Source organism: Pipra filicauda, unplaced genomic scaffold, assembly GCF_003945595.2.
Source record: "Pipra filicauda isolate LSUMZ 115617 unplaced genomic scaffold, ASM394559v2 scaffold68_size4259465_pilon, whole genome shotgun sequence".
Lineage (NCBI taxonomy): Eukaryota > Metazoa > Chordata > Aves > Passeriformes > Pipridae > Pipra > Pipra filicauda.
Genome location: NW_024104853.1, coordinates 540,369 through 551,938, shown reverse-complemented (window position 1 = coordinate 551,938; position 11,570 = coordinate 540,369). Strand labels below are relative to the sequence as shown.

The 11,570-nt window shown below is 38.8% G+C and overlaps 1 protein-coding gene across 5 annotated transcripts in view; it reads right to left on the bottom strand.

Moving 5' to 3' along the window:
- The window catches only part of PIP5K1B (phosphatidylinositol-4-phosphate 5-kinase type 1 beta), a 103,433-nt gene that overhangs the window by 6,983 nt on the left and 84,880 nt on the right, over positions 1 to 11,570 (bottom strand). For all 5 annotated transcript variants that reach the window (XM_027722372.2, XM_027722373.2, XM_027722369.2 and 2 more), the window contains 3 exons: positions 7,803 to 7,958; positions 7,299 to 7,443; positions 3,034 to 3,151 (listed from right to left, as the gene is read on the bottom strand). In XM_027722372.2, coding sequence (XP_027578173.2) covers positions 3,034 to 3,151; positions 7,299 to 7,443; positions 7,803 to 7,958 — 419 coding nt within the window. The remainder of the gene's footprint in view (positions 1 to 3,033; positions 3,152 to 7,298; positions 7,444 to 7,802; positions 7,959 to 11,570) is intronic.

Sequence of the window (11,570 nt, the reverse complement as noted above, 5' to 3'; positions counted from 1 at the left end):
TTGCAGGGCATTAGGAAGAAACAGATTAGTAGAAAAAACAGTATATTATTCCTTTTTTTTCCACAAACACCTCAGGATAGATACAGGGAACATGTGATTAAATTAAAGCTCACTTCCACAGCAATCTCAAAACAGTTAAATAGCATCCATACAGTGTGTGGGACAAGAGAGAGAAGGCAGGGGTAAGTAACTGCTCAAGATGAGTTTGCCACTTAAGACATAAGATGTGCTTAGCCATGGTATCCAATTTTCTTGAAGCTGTCAGCTGTTGCATACCTAGATAGTTCAAGTATGTGCCACTACCCTGATTATTGAATTTTGGGGTTTGTTTTTTTTTTCAGGATGCAGAGAAAAGTGTTGCTAGGTCAGAAGAAGCATCTATGATTCTCTCCACTTAAGACCTATTTATACTTTCAGACCTTTGCTAAGGTGAATAAACACTGGGTATTTGTATAACATCCAGAGTTGGGTTTTAATTATTTTTCTGTTGATAATTCATCAGTGGAATACACATACACTTACTGCAGTCTCCCAAACATAATAGTAATGAATGTTTTACAAGCCAAAAACTAACTAAAGAGATCACCATCACACCTGAAACTCATACAGACAGCTTTAGAGAAGGTATTACCTATGTCTGTCACTGGAATTTCAGAGCATTCCACCATCCACACTACAGACTTCAAACCCAAAAAGAACTACTTCACAGTGCTAAGCAGTGTTAGTGATAAACAAGATTGTTGTTTTATAAACTAAATTCAAAAGCTGTCAGCAACAAATGGTTTCACTGTTTAAATGGGGCCAAGAGAACTACAGAACAGCCCAGGCTGAAGGGACTGCAAGAGACCATCTAGTCCAACCTTTTGCAGAAAAGGGAGCCTGGATGAGATTATCAAGTAAGTTAAGACCTAACTCTCTCAGTCTTTCCTCAAATGGCGCGTTCTCCACATCTTTGATCTCTTTGTGGCACTCCTTTATACCCTCTTCAGTCTGCCCACGTTTTTTTTAATTGTGCGGACCAGAGCTGGACATGCTATTCCCTGTGCAGTCTGACAAGCACTGAGACTGTTTCTTAAAAACTCCTAGCACTCACATGTTGCTTTGCTCTTCACACATGCTTCCCATTAAAGCCCTCTCATCTGGGCTCTGAGTATACTGAAGCTGGCATGTCTAAAATCCAAGGCCTTTATCCTACTACTGGTCTTCACTATGCTTAGCAGGACCTTAAACTCCACAATGTTGTGATTGCTGCATCCAAGGTTATGATTTGAAGTTATGTTGTCAAGTATGTCTTCATTTTATGAGTAGTAAACCTAGCAACACACTGTTCCTACTAAGCATGACCAGCACCAGGTAGCAGGATGCAGACCTCATGTATTCCAGGAACCTCATGGACAATTTGTGCATTGCTGTACTGTTCTCCCAGCAAATCTCTGGGTAATCAAAGTCACCTGTGATGCCCAGGTTCTGTTGGCTCAATACTTGCTTGAAGAGACAAAGTAAAGTTTTGTTGGCCTTGTCATCTGGTTGGAAGGCCAGTAACATACATCTAACATAATATTCTCTTAAGGCATTCTATACACCTTTTGTGGTCTCCACAGCTTACCTTCCTACACTCAGATTTCTCTTTTTTTTAATGAAGTGCAACTCCATCTCCTCTCCCCATCTTTGCAAAAGAGTTTGTAGACATCCATTGTGTTCTTCCAACCATGTGAGTCTTCCCACCAAGATCCTGTGATTCCTATCACATCATAACTCAGACTGGGCATGGAGCTGCAGTTCTTCCTCTTTGTTGCCCAGACTTCATGCACTGATATACATGTGCTTGAGGTGGTTGGACTCAGGGTTCTTGCCTTTGTAAAGTGTTGGGAAGTATTCCCCATTATTCTAGCACACCTAGATGCGCATCCTTGCTGTTGCTTATGAGTGTATAGGTGTTACTGTTACAGCTCTGGACCCTATCCTTAAGTTCTTTAGTTAAAAGCATAGTTCATTTAAGTCAGCCAATCTGCTAGCAAGGTAAAGTTGTGTGTGATTAGTCATTTGTTCATTTCAGGGTTTCTGAGTCCCTCTTAACAGACCATTTTGGTCAACATTAGACCAGCAGTGAGCCCAATTAACACAAGTCTTACAGGCATAGGCTGATCTAATGGGCTACTTGAGTTCACAGTTAACTAAGTCAATTCTACATATAATTGACCACTGGTACTTGCTACTGTCTTGTTTCAATGGAGGCAGGACAGACAACAACTTTCCTAAGTGTGCTGGACTATTAAATTAGTAGTAAGTGGGTACTATAGATATTCAAGTGTTGCTGGCTAAAAAGAAGAAAAAAAAATCAGTGATACAGCCTACAGAGAAAAAAATGTGACAAACATGTTTCATCTCGACGAAAGATCAGATACAAACATGTTTCATCTCAACAGAGGAAAATTTTCTTCTGGACAAATAATTAATCACTGGGAAAAACATCTGCAGGGCTGTGGTAGAGTCCTCATTGCTGGAGGTTTTCAAGATGGAATGCAATGGGGTACTAGATAGTCTTATCTAGGTTCCCTTTTCCAGGAAAGGTTGAACCAGATGATCTCTTGAGGTCCCTTCAACCTGCGCTGTTTTATGACTCTAAAATATTCTGGATTTCTTAAAACAAAGATTAGGTAACTAGAGATAAGAAAAATAAAGAATGTAATCAGTTCAACATGGAGTATTCAACATCAAGAGGAAAGATATTATTGGTTTTGGTTTGGATTTTTGTGTGGTTCCCCCCCCCCCCTCAAATGGAAAACAAATAACAGGAAAAAAACTCCTACAATTAGAGAAAAACCGAAAGGCATTTTGGCATACTTCATTATTAACACAATGGTTAATAGGTACATAGATTCTGTAGGGATTTGCTTTGGTGGGGTACTTAAGCATATGTTTCATCTGAAAAATACCTCAATGAACCTCTAGATCTTGAAGTTAAGCAGGTATTTTAGTCACTTTCTGAGCCTGAGTTAAAGAAATTACAGGAGAAACTGTTTGACAACTTACTAAGTAGACATCCAAAACTGAAGCATTATCATTTTCCATTTCCAATGTGCTCTGTTCTGAAGTCAAATAGATGGCACTGTCTTCCAAAGTGAATGTTGAACTTGAAGGTAACCCTTTACTGCAAAGAGAAGGGAGACTAAATCAACCAGAAATCAAAGTTACAGAGAGCTCAGTCATAGCTGAAAATTTAAAAGTAAGTTTCTCTCTTAAACATAAAAATCTTCAAATACTTGAAAAAAAGGAATGTAAATGAACAAATATAAATGTTTTGGCAATGGCTAGATAACTGGAAGCTCTATTTGACTAACACAGACACACCACAGTTTTTATTTTTGCATTAACTAAAATTTTATCAGAAAGTAATGCTGTTCCTGAACTATATTTATTTAAAGAATGAAACTGTCATAGTAAATGTGACATAATTTCATTAATTTCAAATTATGATACTTCCACATTACAAATGGTATAAATTTTGGCACCCTTTCTTAATTCAAAATAGAGAAGATTCGGCAATTAGCACAGTAACAGTGGACTTTTTCATGCAGACACAGGACACTTGCAGCTAAAAGTTCAGGAGGAAAAGTGGGAGAAGAACAAGAGCATAATGTAATTGGTACAGCTTTGCAAGGAAGTGGTGTTTACAGAGCAGGTGCATTGTATTAATAGAAGCATATGTATTAATAGAATCAATAAACGGTCAATTCTGTTCTCTTACTTGACATTGCTTACGACAGAACCACTTGACTGAGAAGCAGCTTCATGGAATGGAAACCAGCTGTCTTCTGACAAAAACAAAAGCCTACATTTGCTGAGTAACACGTCACATTTCTCCTTTTTTTCCCCTTTTCCTTCCCTTTTTTAGATCAAGTTCTTTTTGCCCTGAAAAATACAGCCATTTTCCCTTCCCCACTACTCTTTCATTCATACTTTTACTAATTTCTTGTTCACACTGCTTGGATAGCACTTTGAGTTTCCTCTAACTGTTCAAGGACTGAGGAATAATTTGGTGAAAAATAATCAGCTTGCAGCCTGGAAAAACACTGTATGCTTATGACTGCTGCTCAGTTTCTCTTTTTCACTTTAATCACAACTCCCCAAATGCTGCTCAGCATTATCTACCAATTAGTTATGCTAGTTCTAATATGTACCAAGACAGGTCTACAAAAACACTCCTCACAAGATGCAGCCTCAGGAGCCGGCCCTGGCTCAGCAAGTCACCTCTGCCTGCTCAACCTCATGGGCAGCAGCAGTTCTTCACTTTCTACTGTGAGAGCTGAGCACCCTCAAGGAGAGATGACGCTGATCTCCATTCTTATGTTAAGGGCCATTTCCCTCTCCTTGAGGAAGGATTACATTCATGGATGATAGCAACAGAGGGTAATTCTGAAAAAAAACCCAAATATAAAATATGGTGTGTACTTAAGGTATCCAAAGGTATTACTGCTCTCTTTTTAATAAGGCAAATGACAGCATCTATCTTCTGACTGGTATGGGCACACACCGCTCACTAGCATTACCAGGAGTCAAGGAGCTGTACAAATATCACATTATTACTATGTACACAGGATTATCTCCCCTTATTACCCTAAACCAGAAACTTCTGACAAGTCACAGGCAAATTTGTGTACTCTCTACTTCGTGCTAGGTCACTTTGAAGGACGAGCAAAAAAAACAGACGAAGACGTCAGCCTGTACTTCTATTACATAATAAAGCAGAATGTCATAGTCAATTACATATTTAAAGATTGAAAGCAGGCTCAGATTTGTAAACAAATCTTTAATTCAGGCTTTGTTTCAAAGACTGCTCCAAGCTTTCTGTTTATCAGAGAAAAACGGCAAAAATTACAAGTCCTGCATCACACAATTTTCTAATGTTCAAAAGCAGAAGTCCAGCAAGAAATACCTCAGATACCTACAATTTAATACATCATCGCAGCATGGGTTTTTTGGTGTTTTTGTTTTCCTGCTAGCTTTTCTCATGGGAGAACTGAAGTTCCTCCAGTGAATCATAAAAACATAAATAAAAAACTTCAGATGGATACATTATTTAGTGCCCAGAAGGAAGGACCTTCCTGCACTGACAAAGGAAGCAGTGTTGGGTACAAAATTGGAAATGCCTAGACTCATCTCGTGGAAATTAGTTCAATACTGAGCATGCCTAGCAGCTTTCTTAACTCCTAAAAGAAAGCCACGAGCTATCACAGGGAAGCTAATCCTCATGAATTGTACAAACTGAGATTGTGACATGCACTACTACTTGATGAGGAGAAAGAACTGCCACCAAACCCCAGCTGAAGAGAGCACATCTAGACCAGCAAAGCTGTTAGTTGGTAAACCCCCACAGCGGATCTGTTGGCTATAGGGTAAGATGTTTTGACAGAAGACATGGATAGAGCCACACATCTGTGAGTGGTGGTGCAAGGTCTGCTGTGTTAGAGAACACCTCCTCTTGTACTGGTGAATTAAAAGTATGTATACCTGGACTGCCACCACTACAGTTGCAATCTGATTTTGTAAGGTAAGGATGCGTACAATAATCACACAGCTGGCAACACGTACTGCATTAGAGGCTATTCCATTGACTGAATCACAACTGGAAAGTAAACAAGTCCAAACATACAATCAAAGTGTAGACCTGCTAAAAACTTTATTTATTTTAGAATTATTTTGGAGTATCTATACAGGAAAATATCATGGACTTACTCATAGCTTTTTTCTACAGTTAATTTATGGAGAGTAAAGAATATTTGAAATGTTTTATTTGCAGTAAATCTGAACTCTTTATTCAGACAACTCTGCAGTTCTCTTTTCCTGACTGATGTTCATACAAAGCATCTCTGTGGTTTTATTTGATACTTAAAACAAATAAAACCCCCCAGTACTCTACAACTTTATTTCTTTTAAAGAAAAAACTTAGTAAAAGATCGTGGAATGTTGAAGTCCTACAGCTAACTTTTGAGAGAAACTGAACTGAACAAGCTCTATTTCTTCTAATGCTTATTCATTAGTAGTTTTATTTCCTAAAGCTTGTGTAGAGGCATTTTGGGTCTGTAATTAAAATTTCATCTTTGTTACACCCCTAAACAACGCCTCATTCTGAAATTCCACAGCAAACCATCAGCCCTGTGGAAAATGCCACATCAATGAGATTTATTTCAACTTAATGAAAGTGGAAGCTGTAAATATCACTTTCATGAAGTAATGGTGCAAGTCATTTTACTTTTTATGAAAATGCAGTTGGTAAATATTTAATAGGAGGTAAAATCCTACTGCCTCAAGATTGCTTTTAATATAATTTTTGATCTTTTTGGATAAAATGTAGTTTAAAGTAAACAACTACATCTTGGCAAATGAGTAATTTTATCAAACTTATACATTGATTAGTTCAGGATTCCAAATTATTCCAAACAAAATTCAAGATACTTGAGTTCACAGTGGCTACTTTTCTTGACAAAACCAGGCAAAGAAATGGCTGTTCTGCAGTACAACACACAGTAAAGAGATCCACAGGCAGGCAAGATGACAAAACACAGCACACCTCAGGTGCACAAGGGAGCATACAGGCACATGCAGAGAAAATCTCCCAGAAGGACTTACTGGCTTAAGCATGGTATTGGACAGTCATGGCGGAAGCAGATTCAAACACAACTCAAATCACATTCAAGCTAGCTCACAAGCATCTGCACAACTTTTTTTGAGACTTTCCTGGTTTTATCCTTCCTGGATTAAAATCAGACAAGCTCTAATCACACCCATGGATAAAGTTTCATCGAAATTCACTTCAGAAAATGGTTCTTATGGAAGAACTTAAAGCAGACCATTCAGCATTGTACATTCAGAAAGAACAACTTGAAAGAAGTTTCCCTTTCCCTGCAGCCTGTTTTAGGCTGCAGACAAGTCACAAGAAGTACTTCCTACACTGACCTTAATGTAGTTTGGTTTATGGTTCAGATTAAGGCCGAAGCAAGTTTTTAATATCCTATTTAGTTTTGGAACATGACAAAAAATTCATATAACATCTTTTGCTGTGTTCACACTTTCTATTTTGTTACCCTCCCAATTACAATACATATAATAACAAACAAATACATGATAAATCCTACGTGCTTGTGGCCCCACTCCTTCACTGGAGAGGTTCAAGACTGACCTAGAGAAACACTTGCCTCCTCTGTTTCTTTTCTTTTAAAGAGCCCCTTTCCACTGAACACACTGTCAGATATTTAGTGAAACAGTGGGGAATCCTCTACCGCATATAAAGCCTTTACCTGCTAGAATAGAGCATAGGTTGATCACGTTGATAATGCTCATCTACATCCAAGGAAGAAGAAGAAATTGTGGTTGCCAAGGAAGCTGCTTCAAACAGAGATGGAGTGCTTGGCACTAGATCTGGACGGTGGTGTGAACCTAGTACTGCATACACAAAATAAAGAATGTTAACAAATTTAATTTCAATTTGAATCCAAGAATCTTGATGCAAGTATATGGAGTCCCATAGTGCTCTCACCAGCTTCTTGAAGATTCTTAATGTTTGAATTGATGAGATAGTAATATTTATGCACCCATACCCACAGTCTTTTGTGTTACAGGGTTAATTTCAGCTGCTAACCACTACGTTCAGCAAAATACAGAGCAACTCAAAGGTCAAATATCAAAGCAAGGTATAAGTATCTAACAAATTTTTCTACATTCTGGGATTGTTCTCATGCTGCCAGGGCTCATTTATCAGAATGTTATCACATTGTTTAGGCTGTTGATTTGAGAGATAGTACCTTCTTCATCAAGGCTAGCATAGCTTTGTCCTTCAGCAAGAGTGCCACGCTTTCCATCCTTCCACTCCTGGCTAACTGCACACACTACTTCTTGTGATGCTGCCTTTAGAGCTGTGATGGAATTGCACCGTTTCTTTGAAGGTGAAGACTTTAAAGCTGCATTACCAAATGAATACAGGTGTTGAGTTATGTCATCTTATCTCCCTGCACATTTTTAACAGCATATAGAAAAGTAAGCCATCTATAAAAGCTAGTTTCTGAATACAGATGAAGAACATGACCACATAAAAACCCACTTAGCAAACATTATATTAAAACCAGAGCAAAAGGCATTGTTACTTCATCACTTTTGTCTTTTTCTGGGGTTTCTTACTTCTCATTATAGGACAATAAAAGTCAAGTCACTGACATCACTAAGTTAAATAACTTCTATGAAGTATCAGACCATGTAATCACAGACAGAATGATACAGAAAAAAAAGAAGACAAGAAAACTGAAAACACATTTGGAGTATTCTGAAAGGTTACATAATTTCCTTGAGCTGTGAACTACTGCTATATAATGAAACTGCAGAATTTTCTCTTCAGACACATATCAAACATCTTTGGGCACTATAAACATTTCTAAAACATTGATGGGATGTGCATTCAGGAATTACCATCTCCTTTAGGCCCTGTACCAGGGCCCACCTACCTAAAATAGCATTTTGAATTAAACTCGAGGAACTGACCATTTGTAGTTCTTCTCCAGAAGTATGCCAGCTAATTCATCTAATGTTTTTCAGCTCTTGGCTGCTGACCTCCATGGACTGGCTGCAAGGTTACTTCAAATGCACTGTAACACTTTATACTGTGCTTTACTACAAAGTTAAAATCAAAAGCACCAAGGCTTCTTGGCTAAAGACTGAAGAAAAAATCAGATGCATAGTTCCAGGACATTGTTAAAAAAGAGCATAGTAGATAGCTGCTGAGCTAGTCTCTGCCCAAGGCTGAATCTGCTTTTTAAGTTTTTCTTGTTATTTATGCAGGGTTGTTCTGCGCACTAGAGGAAAAAGCACAGATTCAGAATAGTGCTTAAGTGTTTAAACTGAAATGTCAGACTCAAAGTTTAGAAATGATGTTCCTGAAGGCAGGAACACTCTCAGTTCTTTATTTTATAAAAGAATGATCATGCATTCTAACCACTAATTTGTATAAGGGTAGATTAATAGCCCTGTATGCAGAGTAGATCAATAAGAGGGGGATATTAAGACAGGTTAATAGCCTGGAAAAATGAGACATGAATTAAGATGAGAGATCAATTAAGATAAGAGAGAAAATGAGGCATGATATCCTTTAATTGTGCATTGTAGCTTTCAAATACAGAACAGATTGTGTCTTGTACTGAAAAAAATCTAGCAGTCAGAATTAGACAGAACTAGAAAAAAAAGACTCAAATGTTGAGGAAACATATATGGTATTTATTTTGTCAAACAGACAGAAGTATCAAGTAGTAAAGCATAGATACTCCTTACTTTTTATAAATGCAGAGGAATTCCTTTGAGTATTGTCTCAGACAACAGAGCTCCTACCAATTCTCTGGCAAAATTATTCTATTACTTAAAGAGGACTGAGTCTCAGGAGGCTTCTTCCTCATTTCAGCTGAATTTTGTTTCATATTTTGTTTTATCACATCAGATTCTTTTATTTTCATATTTTCATATTAATAAGTCTTTTTTAAAGGATTTCGCATTTAAACCTTAAATCATTAATTTATGATAGTCATTCTTGTAGTCATTCTTTTTCCCTTAAATCTCATTTAGTTCTAGCATTCGTGTTTTGTTCTCCCTCTATCCGCATAGACTTGTTTCTCACTCCAGATAACTAATGAAAAACTTAAGAGACCAGTATAATACTGGTAAAAATATTTGAAAAACACCTTCTATCAGTTTAATACAATACCATATGCTCAATACTCCTCCTGTAGTATTTGAGCCAAGTGTCCATTCCATACTGACATTCAACTCTAAAGCAAATCTTGTTCCATGAGCAGGATTATGGATCTGCTAACCAGGATTCATTTTTAAGTACAAGTTCCTTTATAAACTAGATAGTTCTAGCCCATCAGTTTATATTTATTTGTCAAGTACTCTGCTTCATAAAAAAACTTAAAAGTCAGAAAACACTCTTTGCTAGAGAGTAAGCACAAACAGCCCTTATTAGAAAGAAAGACAAAAGAAGGTGCAATTTCAGCATCACCTCTACACGTTTAAAAATTATTATGGTAGTAAAGCAGTAAGTTAGCATGTATGCACAGTATTTAAAACAGGTGATCTGTATGCCTTACTGTAAGGTGAACCTCAGTGCTCACGTAATTAGAACAGCTTTTCCCCAAAGAACAGCCTGGACCACATCAAACCTCCTTTTTGCCTTGCCAATATATTTATTACGTCTTCCCTATAGCCTTCCCTACTGCAAACATCCTGAGTTCATCTCCACAGTTGTTATAGAATGGCTTATGTTGGAAGGGATCTTAAAGATCATCTAGTTCCAACCCCATCGACACAGGCAGGGACACCTTCCACTAGACCACTCAGAGCCCCATCCAGCCTGGCCTTGAACAATTCCAGGGACAGAGCATCCCCAGTTTCTCTGGGCAACATATTCCAGCGCCTCACCACCCTCACTGTAAAGAACTTCTTCCTAATATCTAATCTAAATCTACCCTCCTTCGGCTTAATGCCATTCTCTCTTGTCCTGCCACTACATGGCCTTGTAAAAAGTCCCTCTCCAGCCTTCTTGTAAGCCTCCTTTAGGTACTGGAATGCTGCTACAAGGTCCCCCCAGAGCCTTCTCTTCTCTGGACTGAATAACACTGTCCTAGTTAGGACAACTGAGACCAGTTCATCATGGCATGGGTGTAACCCAAAACTGTGTATTCTATAGCCTTCCATGCCATTTCCCAGAAACTGTTGTGAATAGACTATTCGCACCCTCTGCCCATAGAGCCTGACTCCTCAGGCTATAAACTAGGTGTTAAGAGGCCTGTGAGATAGGAGGATGCTCTTGTCCTCACACCCTTTGTGGAACTCCCCGCCCTGAGGGAAGCACTGAGCATTTCTGCCTGAACTGGAGGATATATAATCTTGGAGTCTTAGAACATTTTTCAAACCCTCGTGGGATCCAGAGGAAGGCTGCAGCTTATCACTCTCAACCAGACTTAGACCATCACTGGACTGCAATCACCACTTTTGACCAGACTGCAACCGCTCTCCCACCAGCAGGTTCTTCCCCTCTCCCTTTACTTTGGACTCAAGTGGGGTCCAAGGAACACCACTTTGTTCATGCCTCAGGGTACTGGGTTATACATTTGGGTTTTGTGGGTTAAGACCAATTGTTTGTTTGTATGATTGTACTTACTGTATTATTTTAGTAAATTGTTATTCTGACTTATAATCTCTCCTTTGAGTTGAGTTCATTTCCCCTGCTGGTTAACTCTTAAACCAGCACAAACACCTAGCGTGATTTTACAGAAGAGGTGCTCCATCCTTCTAATCATCTTGGGGGCCTCCTCTGGACCCGCTCCAACAGGTCAATGTCCTTCCTGTTCTGGGGACCCCAGAGCTGGGTGCAGCACTCCAGGTAGGGTCTCACCAGACCAGAGCAGAGGGGCAGAAACACCTTCCTCAACCTGCTGACCACGTTACTTTTGATGCAGCCCAGTATACAAGTGGCTTTCTGGGCTGCAAGTGCACATTGCCAGGTCATGCCCAGCCTCTCATTCACCAGC